The sequence below is a fragment of the Symphodus melops genome, assembly GCF_947650265.1.
Source record: "Symphodus melops genome assembly, chromosome: 20".
NCBI lineage: Eukaryota > Metazoa > Chordata > Actinopteri > Labriformes > Labridae > Symphodus > Symphodus melops.
Window position 1 is genome coordinate 1,868,170 of NC_136710.1, and position 14,037 is coordinate 1,882,206.

At 43.8% G+C, this 14,037-nt stretch overlaps 1 protein-coding gene across 1 annotated transcript in view; it reads right to left on the reverse strand.

The window, feature by feature from the left end:
• Positions 1 to 14,037, reverse strand: part of cyp26b1 (cytochrome P450, family 26, subfamily b, polypeptide 1) — a 31,273-nt gene extending 17,236 nt beyond the window's left edge. The window contains exon 1 of the mRNA XM_079371038.1: positions 13,170 to 14,037. Coding sequence (XP_079227164.1) covers positions 13,170 to 13,373 — 204 coding nt within the window. The 5' untranslated portion in view covers positions 13,374 to 14,037. The remainder of the gene's footprint in view (positions 1 to 13,169) is intronic.

The window sequence follows — 14,037 nt, forward strand, 5'->3', positions numbered from 1 at the left end:
CACCTCGGGTTGTCAGGGCGCTTAAGTTCCTGCAGATGTTAAGACCTTTTCATGAGGTGTTGACATTAATTTATCCACACCGTGCATTTAAGGGATTAGCTTTTTGAATTTGCCTCTAAACGCTGCAGCTGCATTGCATTGTGGTCCACATCGTGCGACTGCTGTCGGCCTTCTAAGCCGCATTTCTTTCTGGCGAATATCATCAGCTTGGAATTTTTTCTGGTTGCAAGGGGGATTACTGATAGAAGACATTTTTAGGTTAAACCTTTTCCGTGATAGATTTTAATCAATCGTGACCAATCAGGTCAGCTGTTTTTTTTTTTGTTTTTTTTTTAAAGACTCGTATTTGAATTCCTTGATTTCTTCAGCTTTTTTTTTCTCTCTCTCTCTGTCGATCCGTCTGGGTACAAACTGTTGACCTGAACTGTTTTCACAGCTCCTGTACACTTCCTCTTTTTACTGTGGCACGCACACACACACACACACACACACACACACACACACACACACACACACACACACACACACACACACACACACACACACACCAGGTCGCCGACTGGCCTCTGAAGCCCTCAGGGTGTGTATGTGCGTGTAAGAGTGGGGTTGTTTTCCAAGCGGCATTTTGCTGCCACATGGATGTAGAGTGGTTTAGTATGTCTGCCTGGCAGGCCTGCTCATGCACACACACACACACACACTAACACACGTGCACGCACACACACACACACACACACACACACACCAAGTCAAAGGGAGTTCCTCAGGCAGCCAGACAAGGCTCCCTTTCACACTCCAAGATACAGCATCAGATTGGACCGATTGTGTACTTTTTGTGGTGTGTTTGTGTTTGTGTGTGTTTGTGTGTGTGTGTGTGTGTGCGTGTGTGTGTGTATCACTTCTTACTTTTCTCTTTCCATTTCTCGATATTTTCTTTTCACACTTGCATGATTTGGCAGGTTCTCATCGTTCTCATTCCCCACAAACAAGCGAGGGAAAAATGTGCAAAGAGCAGAAACGTTAGCCTGAAATAATCCGTGTGTGTGAGCGAGAGAGAGAGAGAGCGCCAGGGGGTGTGGTCTGGATGACATTTAACGTAAAAGGTGAGAAGTGTACACCCGCCTTCTCCCTCCCAAATCTGGCACAACACACACACACACACACACACACACAGAGAGACAGAGCAAGCATGGAAAGTTGTGATGTAATGACGCCACACTCCTCGTGCAGGAGAACACGTACAGAACCGCACACTGGATCACAACACACACACACACACACAGAGCCAGGCGTCACAGCTTCACACTGATTGAACATAAGCTGAACATTTTTTTCCTCCTCCGACTGTAAACTCTCTGTTTGGTTAAAAAAAAAAAAGAAAGAAACCCAAAAACCAAAATTGCTCCCACAACATCACGGCTGATTTAAGCACCGAGTTCACAGACGACGAACGATGATGCAAACTGAAAACCATAAAAGGCTTTTTTTTTTTTTTTTTTTTTTTTATGACGGCGGGCGCAACTTTGTTTCTTCTATTTTCTTACGGACGCGTTGCTTAGCAACAAATAGAGCCGGCAGCGGAGGTGCACGAGTCCCAACAACGACACTCGCGCTATTTGTTGTGAAACAGAAAGTCGCTGTTATTTTCAAAACGTGAGCACAAATTTTTTTCCGAAACTTTAAACGCCGCTGCGACCGTCCTCAAATAAAACGCTTCGTGAGGCTTTTTTTTTTTTTTTTTTCAGCGCACGCTTTACTGTCACATGATGTTGAGTAAATGTCATTAATTAAGGAATTAAAAGTGAGAAAAACAAAGCAGGAAAAGAACCAGGATGAGTGAATGTTGAAGTAACTCGAAGCTTTTTAAGAGTTTTTAGGAGAGGACTTCTTCGTTCTTCTCCGCTCTACTATCGATTTGATTCTTGATGACCTTTTAACCAAAGTTGTTTTTCATCTTCAATCTTAAATTTGATTAATTCAGACAAACTGCAAACTGCTCCGTATTTAAGCTTCGAAATTGGAGTTACGGCTGACGCATCCCTCCGTTAAAAATACGACTTTTAGACGCTTCAGTAAAAGTCCGATCTTTTTAAAAGTTAACGGCATCTATGAAGCGCTAAATGACATTTCTTGATAGCGATAAAATCACTAATATTGGGACCTCCCTTCGTTTCAGCTTTTGGATCTACTGTTTTCCAACAAAGAACCCCGTTGCATCCTGGTACAGGTCACTCTCTCTCACAAAGAAAATCGCTAAATGCGACGCAGACTTCAACCGAATTTCATCCATTCTTCTTCAAGCTGTTGAAGAAAAAACGACCGTTCCTTTCAGGTAATATAAAAGTGGTCGGACCAGCAAATGTCAATGCACACTTATAGACCCTGTGCGTTTATAAAGGGCTGAGAGTCTCAGGTTAAGTGAAGGTCGTTCTATGATTGTTGTGTCACGCCGATAAGGGAGAATGGAGGGAAGAATTGTAGCGTGTGTGTGTGTCTGCACACGGCTGTTCTTGTAGCCAGTGATGTCTGCTTTCACAGAGTCCCTTTCATATTTCTTGAACAGAGATTTTATCAGATATTTTACAAGAAGCTCGGAAGAAGAAAGAGAAGAAGAAAGAGAAGGAGGAGGAGGAGATTTTCCTCACCCGCCTTCCAAACACATTTACACTCAAATATTTCAGAAACAAATGACAAAAAAAAAAGATCACTGAAAAATCTGTCTTGTTCTCTGTTCACACACACACACACACACACACACACACACTGTCCGAGCAGAGGTAGCTAGCGCGCGGCCCGTGCTAAAAATACCCCCGTCTGTTCTGTTGAGGTTGGCCTGGGGGCGAACCTGGGCCCTGGGCTTATAAATGTCCTCTTTGTAGCTCGGTGGAAATGTCCAACAAATGACTCTTTTATTAGGGCAAGACAAAAAAACACAGCTAATTATGTTTACTCAGATCAACGCCGCCGCTCCACCAGCACACACACACACACACACACACACACACACACACACACATACACACCAGCTAGCTAAACGGACCCCAACATTATGTGCAGTATGGCGGGGGGGGGGTTTGCAGAAGTTATAAAACAGAACTTTTGGGGGTGACGTAAAAGAGAGGGAGCTTTACACGACGAGAAGCAGATACGCCGTCACCTCTGAGAGAAAATGTGCATAAAATAAATATTCAATAACTGGATCTGGGATCAACATTCACAAGTTATTAAAAATGTTCGGACTTTTTAAAACGTGTTTTTTATTGGCTGTTTTGGATGAGTAAATGTTGCCATCCTCCCCTCCCGCTGAAGACCCTCATTTTACGTGTAAATGTTCGAGGGACACATTAGATCATCATCATCATCATCAGAGGTTTTAAATTCAAGAAGCAAATCAGCGATTCCATGTTGCAGTGTAACTCGTGAACGTCGAACATTTTTACTGCTTGAAGAAATTATATTCAAATATCCATTTATACTTCTCCTTTTTGCCTTTAGGCCTCTTTGTGTTAACTATATCGAACCTTAATAAATTATTGTTTTACCGGTTAAGTCTTGAGTGTGTTGGAGTGTAAAGATTCGGCAAGTTTGTGAAAAAAAAATCAAGTTTCTATTAAACTATTATTTCTGATTTTTAAATTTCCCTCCAGTTGCCCGTCTGATGGAAATCAACTTTTAGTTTAGGTTGTATATTTTAAATCTTCATGTGTCTTACAATCGACAGCTCGTGGGTCAGTTACATTTCATGGATCACTTTTCTGCACAAGTCTGATCAAGGTTGGGTTTTTTTTGTTTTTTTTGCTGCGCTTCAGTTTAAGCTTAATGTAATGAGTGCAAAAAAAAAAAAAAAAAGATACACAACCCTGACTTACAATTTTCTCTTGATGCAGCCGCTAAAGGTTCTTGAACAAAAGCCGCCTGCAGAAGCGTTGGACCGTTTGTCGGAGTGTAACCTACACGTCAGAGTCCATCTTCTTCACACGACATGATGACGGCATGAGCAGATGAGTCAAATACACTTTATTTTGTTTTTTTTAAAAAGGAAAATTACACACTTCAGACGTGGAATAATTTAAAAGAACCAGCCGGATCTTAATCAAAAGGAAGAAATTCAAAAGAAACCCCAGTTTTCTCCCACACTGCTCGATTGACGGGAGATTTTTCATGAAAATTTTGAAGAAATTCAAAAACAAAATTGCTAAAATGTTCTGGAAAAGTTGAATCGCTTGAAGTTAAAATTTAAGAAAAGTTAAACGAAGAGTTGAAAAAAAAAAAAAGCAGTGGCAGCAGCTAGAAGTACAAGGGAGAGGAAACGAGGTCAAAGGCTGTGAGGGAATTCCTTCTTTCTTTTCAGTTGTCAATCATTCAGTCGGTGCCAGAGATACCAAGGAACCAGTGTGTGAGTTTTAATGTGTGTGTGTGTTTGAATGGTGCGATAGGTCCTCGACTTGACAATGAACCCCGTCCCTTTGCGGTCACGCCACCACATCACAGAGAGACAGAGAGGGAAGGCGAAAGCAAGGAAATAAGAAAGTGGGACGAGGAGAAAGGAAATAAGGAGAGGGCATAGGCAAGGAAGGAAAAAGACGAGAGGAAAAGGGGTCAAGAGAAGAGAGGAAAAAAGAGGAATGAGGAAGAGAAAGTGTGAAGCGCCAACAAGGGAGCAAGAGAAAGCAAGCAGAGAGCGTGGCGGAGGAGGCGGAGAGATGGGGAAGGCTGCTCGCTTTAAAAAGACGGATTAACGAAAATGAGCTTCGGATGGTTCAGCCAAAAAACAAGGAGAATAGAGAGAGAGAGAGAGACAGAGGGAGAGGGCAGGAGAGAGAGAGAGGGTTGGCCCCTGACCCGGGGACATTATAGGAAGGGAGATTATGGTTGTTCAAAACTCTCTAAGCACTCACCCCAGGACCCCAGCTAATACCCTGACACACACATACACACGAACCCGTTCCCCGATTACAAGCGAAAGCAGACAAAAACTCAACAAATATTCAACATAATGTGCGCCATATATTTTGGAAGACTGAAGGAACAGTCATATTGATACTGCTAACAAGTCTTGTGTTTGTCCTTTTGATGTATGTCTTCATTTCCACTATTACAATATTTACTATCAAACGTACACTCACGTACACCGTCCTGCTGCCAGAATTACTCACTAAAGCCCTTTCTTAGTCTTCAACAGGAAGGAGAAAGAAGTTTAAACACTACGCTGGACGTAAAACACTTTGAATAGTTTCATACTTAGAAGGTTAGCAGAGGTAAAGGTATATTTTGGAAAATGCACATTAGCTTACATAGTTATTAAATGTTAAAGAAGTGTTATGAATGATAACAGATTAGCTTAAAGTTATGGATAAACTGTTGAAAAATGGAGCCAAAAAATATTACAATTGTTTTTCTTAAAGTATTAGATATGTTAGCTTATGGTTAAAGATTAATGGTTGACCCAATTAGCCAATAGAGAAGAAACGGGTAAATAGTTAGCTTGATGTATTGAATAGTTAGCTAAATGTAAAAGATAAGCGAAAGACAGTTAGCCAAAAGTAAAAGACGGTTAGATAGATAGCTTGCAGTTTTGGCTAGTTAGCTAAATGCAAAAGATAACTGGTTCATTAGTTAACATAGTTAGCTTAACATAGTTGGCTTAAAGTAATAGATGGGTAAAATAGTTAGCTTAAAGTATGGTTAGCTAAAAGATGATACGCAAAAGACAGTTAGCCAAAAGTAAAAGACTGTTAGATTGTTAGCTTGCAGTATTGAATAGCTAGCTCACTTCAAACGATAACTGGTGGACACAGTTAGCTTTAAAATAAGATGTTCATTGGTAGTTTGTTTTCTAAGATTTAGGGATAAATAGTTGAAACTGAATGTAACAGATACCAAAAAGCTTAAAATTGTTGACAAACAGTTGAAACAGTTAGCTAAAAATGTTGCTAATGTAGCACCTAAATAGTTGCAGCAGTTAGCTAAAGAAACGGATAATCTATTGAAATACTGTTAGTGAGTTGAAACAAATCTAAAAGTAATTTTCAACTGTCGACATATTTAGCTAAGGTTCAAGATGGTCAGTTTGATTAAATTACATTTGAAGGATCAACCGATATGTTTGTTGTTAACTGAGCGACAAGAACTGTTCAGGGATTTTATAGAGTTTATAAAAAGTTCTAACGCATTGTGAGAGGTTTGATCTTTTTGTATGATTTTTGTTGACCATTGCATGAAATCATTATTCCCCCCATACACTTTGCTTATTTAAACAGAAAGTTTAAATAGGGTTCAAAGGCGATTTATCCTCCTCCCTCACGCACACACACACACACACACACACACACACACACACACACACACACACACACACTCATTGAGAAAAAGAGCTTAACATTGTGCTCTGTGCTCGGCCAAGGACAAGAGTGTTGTTCGCAAGGAGCGGTGTGTTCTTGGGGTGAAAGAAGGGGCTGCCAGCACCTCCTGCTAATCTGAACAACAGGAGGAAGAGGAGGATGGTAGGGATGGATGAAGAAGGATGAAGAATAAAAAAGGGCACAGAGATAAAAGCTAGAGGGTAAGCGATACTTCAACCGAAAAAAACAAAAAAACGTTATGCTTGTCGCTGTCATCGATGGATGCTTCACAGTCAAGCCAGTCCTTCACATCATTGTGTTGGTGGATGATAATCTTAGAAGGGAAAAATCACCGCAAGACAATGAGGAGTGAAATGATTTTATGATAGATGCAAAAATCCACTTTGACGACCAACCCAAACAAATAAGCGCCCTGCAATTTCTTTTTCTTCAAAAAAACCAAACAAAGAACATCAACGATAAACAAACAGAGACCCATAAAGATGGTGAACAGCTTAAACAAAGGTTTGAAAGTTGCAGGGATCGTTAAGAGTCCTTTTGGGGATCAAAGGGGTCCTGCCTTGAACGTTAATTCATTATAAAACAAGTTTAGACAAGAAAAAAAATCTCCTACTAAGCACTCACACATGCCAAGCAACTCTGATTGACAGGTAAGAAATTGGGGCCCAACGTGCGCGGCTTCATCGGGTTAGCTTGCTGTGTTTTCATGCTACTCCTACAGTCTGTAGCCGTTTTCACATTATGCACTCCTGAAAACTTCTAGAAAGAAACTGCCACTGAAATCCTCTGGATCTGTTCACACGTGGGAGACTGTCGTGGACGGTCATGAGCGGGTTCTCCGGAGGCAAGACAAAACACCACAGAGTCCGCTATGTGACGCGACCGACCGCTAAAGACGTGTAGCTCACCCTGAAAAACATTTTTTCAGGAGTTTTTGTGAAGTGTGAAAACTCTGCATGTGTGCAATTTGTGAGCGTGCACGTGTAGTCGTAGTATTTCCATTAACCGTGTGTGCCTCAGGACTGTGTAACCGCAGCTATGCAGCACACGGAGCGCTGGACCGCAGTAATGGAACCTTCTATAGATGAAGCCACCAGGCCTCACAATCCGCCGTCTGTCTGAGCCGGAAACAAAACAAAGATCTCACATGTGCTGTTAAAAAATAGAAACGCTCTTGAGGGTGATCACAAGTGGTTTCAGGATTTTTTGAATCAGACGCCGTAAAATCAAACCGTGCATGCGTTTTGTCGTCGAACTGTTAGGTTCGGTGCTTTTGGAGCTGGAGGAGGTTGACAAATCAGGAATGACTTTTTTTTTTTTTTTAAAAGCCTTCGAAAGCTTGTGCACTATCTTCCACCTGCCGTAAAGCGCTTCAACCCCACATTAGCCCACCTGACTCAGACTACAGATAGAGATTTAAAGCGTTTGCTTAAACAGAGGACTGTGAGATGGCTCATCGCAGCCTCTTCCAGGCCTGCTTAACGTCAGGGAGATTCCTGCTGTTGAGATACCGAGGGGAAACGAGTTGGTAAAAGTACTGCCAAGAAGGAGCCGGAGACAGCAGGACAGGTGCTGAACAAAAAGTAAAAGAAGCAGTAGAGTGAAAGAGAGAGAGAGCTGTCATCGCTGTGCGAGTCTCTGGTCTGCAGGACTGTTATTACTCTGCCCGCCGTCATTTACACTTCATCGCTGCAAACAGAGACAAGAAGACAGGCTGGCGCAGACGGAGGGCGCGTGAGCGTGTTTACGCAGAGTGTGTGTGCGCTGATGCAAATTATAAAAGGAAGAAATCATCACTGATAACGTTTGCACAGAATGTGTGTGAGTGTGTGTGTGTGTGTGAGTGTGTGTGTGTGTGTGTGTGTGTGTGTGTGAGTCTTGAAAAACTTAAATCACATATACACACAAACTCCAGTACAGTCGGAGTCTCGGTGCCATGTGTTCATTTCCTCCGCTCTGACCCAGATTCAGTCCAGCCTGTCTGCACCACATATGTGTGTGTGTGTGTTTGTGTTTGTTGTTGTACTGTGTGTGTGTGTATGTGTGTTGTGTATTTGTGTGTGTTTTTGTTCAGTATCAGGACCAGACCAGGAGAGCACACGTCCAGAATAACAGATCGTTGACTGGGAGCAGCATCAGAGCGAGCCTCCTTAGAAGGGAAACTCGTGCTGTGGCGTTCCCCGATCTTCAAATATGAAATATGTCACCTTTATAGGAGTTTAACTACATTACCCAGAAATCTTAGCATTAAATTAATAACCTATAAAAAAAAAAAATCCTTTAATTTTGCATAATGTTAATGTTGCACTTTGGAGACCCCTAGTGGCAGCAAAAGGTAAACATTTCATGGAGTTCGTCCCCCTTTTGAATATATTTGCTGCATCTTGACGTATTTTCGCCCAATGGAAATGATTGAACCAATCACGACGGGAGGCGGGACATAATGTTGGGACGAATTTGATGAGATCGTTAGTTGTTAGCGACGGTTTTTAATTGGTAGAAAATGAGTAAACTGGGCGTTCTGCACAGAAGGAGACAGACTTTGGAAATGTGTCACCGCAAGAGAAAATATTCTTACTTCGATGTAAAAACACAAAATTTGGTTGACAGATGGAAATTGAACGCTGGATTAAAACCCGGCCACGATTGTTTTTCATTTCACGTGGACTTTTAAGAACATGTAAATAAATGAAGTTCACGTGTACTGCATCAAAAACCACTTTTGAATCTTTTCATTCGACAGTTGGCCAAGATGATTCAGTCTTAAAATCCAGCAAATTTTTAGAGTGTATTCCACATGAAACGTTTGAACTGATACCATTTTTGCACTTTAATAAAAACAACTCACAGACCAAAATAAATCTGAGAAAGTATCCATACAAATTTCATTTTGTCATGCCAAGTGAACATCTGAAATAAAAGCTGTTTTCACCCTTCCAAAATTTAAAAAAAAAAAAACGTTCACACACTTTGTGGATCACCGTCCAGCTGCAGAACATTTTTTTTTTTTATTTACACATAAAATGGATGGATTTAAAAAGTGTGTTCATGACCTGCGTTGCTCTGAGTGATGGAGCGTCACAGCGTGTTGAAGTCCGTACTTTGTGTTTATATTTTGGAGTGCATGCACCTGTATGAAAAGCACCAACTGGGTGTGTAGACGCTAAGATAGGAGTGCATAGCAATAATAATGTACATGACTTAGCCCTGTGTAGGTAGTGTTTCAATGCACGCGTGTGTGTGTGTGTGTGTGTCCCCGCTCGGTAGTGAGGCTCCTGCTTGGCACAGTCCGTTCACAAAGCTCCAGCTCCTAATGAGAGCAGACAGGTCTTTGGCAGAGTGACCGTAAAACTGCTCCTAACTGCAGATCACTTTAAAATGGACCCGTCACTAAAATCTGCTGCTGCATGTGTGTCGGGTTAAATGTGTACCGTATATATCCTCATCTTTGAGCAGGAAGACGGTCGATGTAGGAGCATGTGGACGAGACGTGTGGAGAAGAAAGAGAGAGAGTGAGAGAGAGAGTGACAGACCGGTGGGGAAATGCTACGAAACCGCCGCTGGTCAAACGTCAGAACTCAAAGTTCCAATCGCAGGAATCCCGTTTTTAAACACTTTTAAAAAGTCAAATCTCGAGTAGTGTAAACGTAGTGGAGTCACAGCGACTTGGAGTGAGAAGCTTTAAACAAACGAATGTAAACTCGCTGAAGCGACGCGCAACGATTAAAGGAAACGGTTTGGAGGTGGTGGAGACCAAAAACAGAGACACAAGAGAACACGAACAAGACGCCGACTCAGCGCCTGTGATCGCTTCTCGCCTGATTGTTTTACGAAGCCACTGTGAGCGCTGAATATATTCAGTAAACATGCAAAACACAACCAGACCTGAGAGCAACGTGCGAGGAACAACCACCTTTTTTTAAAAAGAGAGAGAGAGAGGGAACTATAATTACTTGAATTGAATAGATATTCGATCAGTTGGTGAAAGCTGCCGTGATGAAAGTAAAAAAGAGACGAGACGCAGATCGTAAGGCCTCAAAGTCCTGATCAAACGGCAGCTCGACCTTTCTTCACACCAAAGTTAAAGTCAGTTCACTTCACATTTTGTCAAAATGAATACGATATGACGTCGGCTGTAAAATGACGGCGGCGTGTGAAGCTAGCTTTAATTGCGTCTCAGCACCGAGTTGATCAAAATGTGCCAAATTAAGAAGAACACTGATACGGTCGATTTTGTGGTTTTTTATTTTTTTAGCTTAAAACAAAATCACAAATAAGAACTTCTTAAACTGTTGAAGCTGGGCGCTGGTGGCCTAGCGGGTGGTGCGTGTGCCCTGTGTACGGAGGCAGGCGGGTCAGATTCAGATCTGACCTGGGGCTCCCTGATGTCATCCCCGACTCTCTCTCTCTGATTTCTGGCTCGGTCCTATCTCTCTCTCTCTCTCTCTCTCTCTCTCTCTCTCTCTCTCTCTCTCTTTAAAAAAACAACAAGGCACAAAGAGCATGTGAGCATGTTCTTCTAAAGAGCGGTTGTTGAATGAGGACTGTTCTTTGCTCGGTGCTGTATGTGACATGCAGAGTGTCAGTGAACGCCTCATCTCTAAACATCCCGTCTTCTCTTCCTGAAGTCTGACGATCTTCATCATCAAAACAAAGAAAAGAAAAGCCCAACATTTGCAGCTTCACTTCTTCAACTGCATCAATAGATGTTTGCAGTCTGGTCCTTCAGACGTCCCCCCCCCCCGGCCCTCCCCGCCGGCCCCCCTCTACGACTTGTCTCTGAGCACGTCTGACATGTCGTCTCCACAACCAATCAAGCAGCAGACTAGTAGCTGAGACATGAAACAGCATCTGGTCCCGTCAGATCTGCACCTCGGAGTGACGCGTTCCCACAGCGCAGACGGGGCTCCGGCTGCAGCCGAGCGTCTCTCTCTCTCTCTCTCTCTCTCCCTCTCTCCCTCCCTCTCTCTCTCTCTCTCTCTCTCTCTCTCTCCCTCTCGTAGTCGAGTTAATTTATGAGGCATTTCATGGACTACATTAACTCATTAACTTCTTCCAGATAAGGCCAAGAGTCGACGCAGCCACCGAAACAAGCACAGGAGCCAAAAACGCCGGGGAGTTTCTCCTCTTGTGGGGACATTTCTGGTCCTCATAAGTGTAAACACACACTCAGCCTTTTATTCCTCAATCTGACTGACATGCATACCCCCCCTACACACACACACACACACACACCCCCACCTCGCCGCTCCATAAACTTGGCCGTGGTCCTCGCTTGCATTCCGGGAACGCGTCTCGCTCGGTGTCAGATGTTAACGGAGAGGAGCGTCGCGAGTTCAAGCCCCGCACACGGCCAACGTGCCTCCGCTCGTTCGCTTTTTTTTCTCCCCTCTTTTGCTTTTCTTAGTTTTTCTTTCTCTCTCTCTCCTCGTCTCTTACTGTCTTGCCCTGTTTTCTTTTTTTGGGGGGGGGTTATTTGTCCCCCCCCTCCCCCCCTCCAGCCCTTTCTGTCCGCACGCCCCTGGGAGCCATCAGCTCGCACAGACAAGCGGTGTTCTCTTGTGCTGTCTGGTGATCCAAACATGAAGCTGCAGACACATTCTCCCTGCGTGCAAAGGATTCTGGGACATATTCAGATTGATCAGATGCAAAATCAGCAAAGCTCATTTTCCCCTCGGAGCTTGAAACAGCGACAGGAAGCAGCTTGGAAGGGTTCTGAAACATGCGGCATGTTGGGAACTTTTCTTTGGATGCAGGAGAGAGGAGGAAGTGTGCACTTTACCCTCACCTCAGCCTTTTACCCATCTGCCTCTACAGAAACTAGCACGTGCTCTTTCCCAATTCTTCAAATTAAAACGCTTTATTATTATTATTATTATTATTATATTTATTAGCTGGGAAGAGAAAACTTGAAAGTTTGCCAAACTTTTTTTTTAGTGAGAATGAAAATGCAACTTCAAGGAAAGCGCGAGACTTTATTTGGAGACGTCAGCACGCAGACCGTCGCCTTCACTAATTGCCTCCGTATCAGATAAGAGTCGATAGACTATCAGCCTGAGTGCAGCAGGAGCCCTGCGCGCGCGCGCGCCGCGGCTGGATGACCCGACACGCTCCCGTCTGAGACAATAAAAAGAAAAGTGATCTGATCGCCCGGTGGAGCCAAGGCAGAGAGAGAGAGAGAGGGAGAGGGAGAGAGAGAGAGAGAGATTGTGGCTCTTTAAACTAATCAAAAGTGCAGTGAAAGACGTGATGAGTGCGCGTGCGCGCGGACTGGAGTTTCTCTGTGTGCATCAGAGACGATGCAGCAACTTGAGAACAATGTTGTTCCAGAAGAAAAAAAAAAAGATGATTACCAAGCTGAGAATAGAACAAAGTGTGTGTGTGTGTGTGTGTGGGGGGGGGGGGGGGGGGGGGGGGGATCATCGCGGGATTTTCAGCCAAAATGTGATACTTGAAAAGTCTCGGTGAAAATGCACAAAATAAAGATCTGCAGCGAGTTTTACGCATCAGAAACCGGGGATGGGGAGAAAATGGGGCTATAACATGAGATAAAGGGTTATTGGCCGGTCAGGGAACCTTTTATAGACTCGTTAGAAACTTGCAAAGTAGCGCAAAGTGCAAAACTGATGAATGACCTCTGACGCTAAATGTCCAAAATGAGAATGAAGAAATGCTCAGAGAGTCAAAGGAAACAGATAGAAGTGATTTCATCATGCTTGGATGGAGTCTGTCCCTAAGCAGACACCGCAACAAGCGCTCCAACAGTCCCCCCCTCCCCTCCCCTCCCCGTCCCGAGCGCGCGCTTACCTGCAGGAGCCAGTGGCAGGTCTCGCCGATGAAGGGGAAGCCCATGGATCCTTTGGGCATGGGCAGCTTGCAGTTTTTATCCCGCGTGGCCGTCCACCGGAGCTGCCACAGCTGCTGGGAGACGGCGAGCAGCAGCGCCATAGACACCAGGCACGCGGCCAGAGTGGCCAGAGCCGAGACGAGGTCGAAACTGTCGAACAGCATGATGATGGAGAGCCCGGCGTCCCTCTGGAAGACTTTCAAAAAAGAAAGAAAAAAAAGACGCTGAAGTGTCTTTAAAACTCACCAAAAAAAAAACCAAAACAACCCGACAGGTTTGGATCCTTCAAAAAGTTGGATTTTTTTTTAACTCGTTCTGCGTAAAAGCGCAGCGCTCCTTTACGCACTCCAAAGCCCGTCTGGAAGCGACAAGAGGCGGCAGAATGAATGAACTGTGTGAAGCGCGAGTTTCCACTCTTTCGAGAAAGTTCACCTCTGTCTTTGAAGTGGTCACAAAGTGGCGTTTTCTGTGCGTCCGGAAAGTGCCAAAGAAGTGTCCTGATGAGTGGAGGAGATGCTACAGGTGAGCTGCACCTCAGCTGCAAAGTGAAGAAGAAGAAAAACGCGTCGAAACTCACTCTGGATTAGTGATTTAAGCCTTTGGGACAATAAACACGCGGGGCTGGTGTTTGAAATCTCATTTTGCTCTCTTGTGTGGCTCACTGAGTTAAAATCAAATGAAAAGGTCTGGAACTTTTAGCCAGGCAAAAAAAAAAAAGAAAATCTCCAGGTGACACGTTTGTGTCAGGAGCTGGGGGAACGTGGGACACGTGGAAAAAGTGAAGCCGAGCCCTGGAACCAAACAAGGGCTTTACTTTTCAAAACTTCT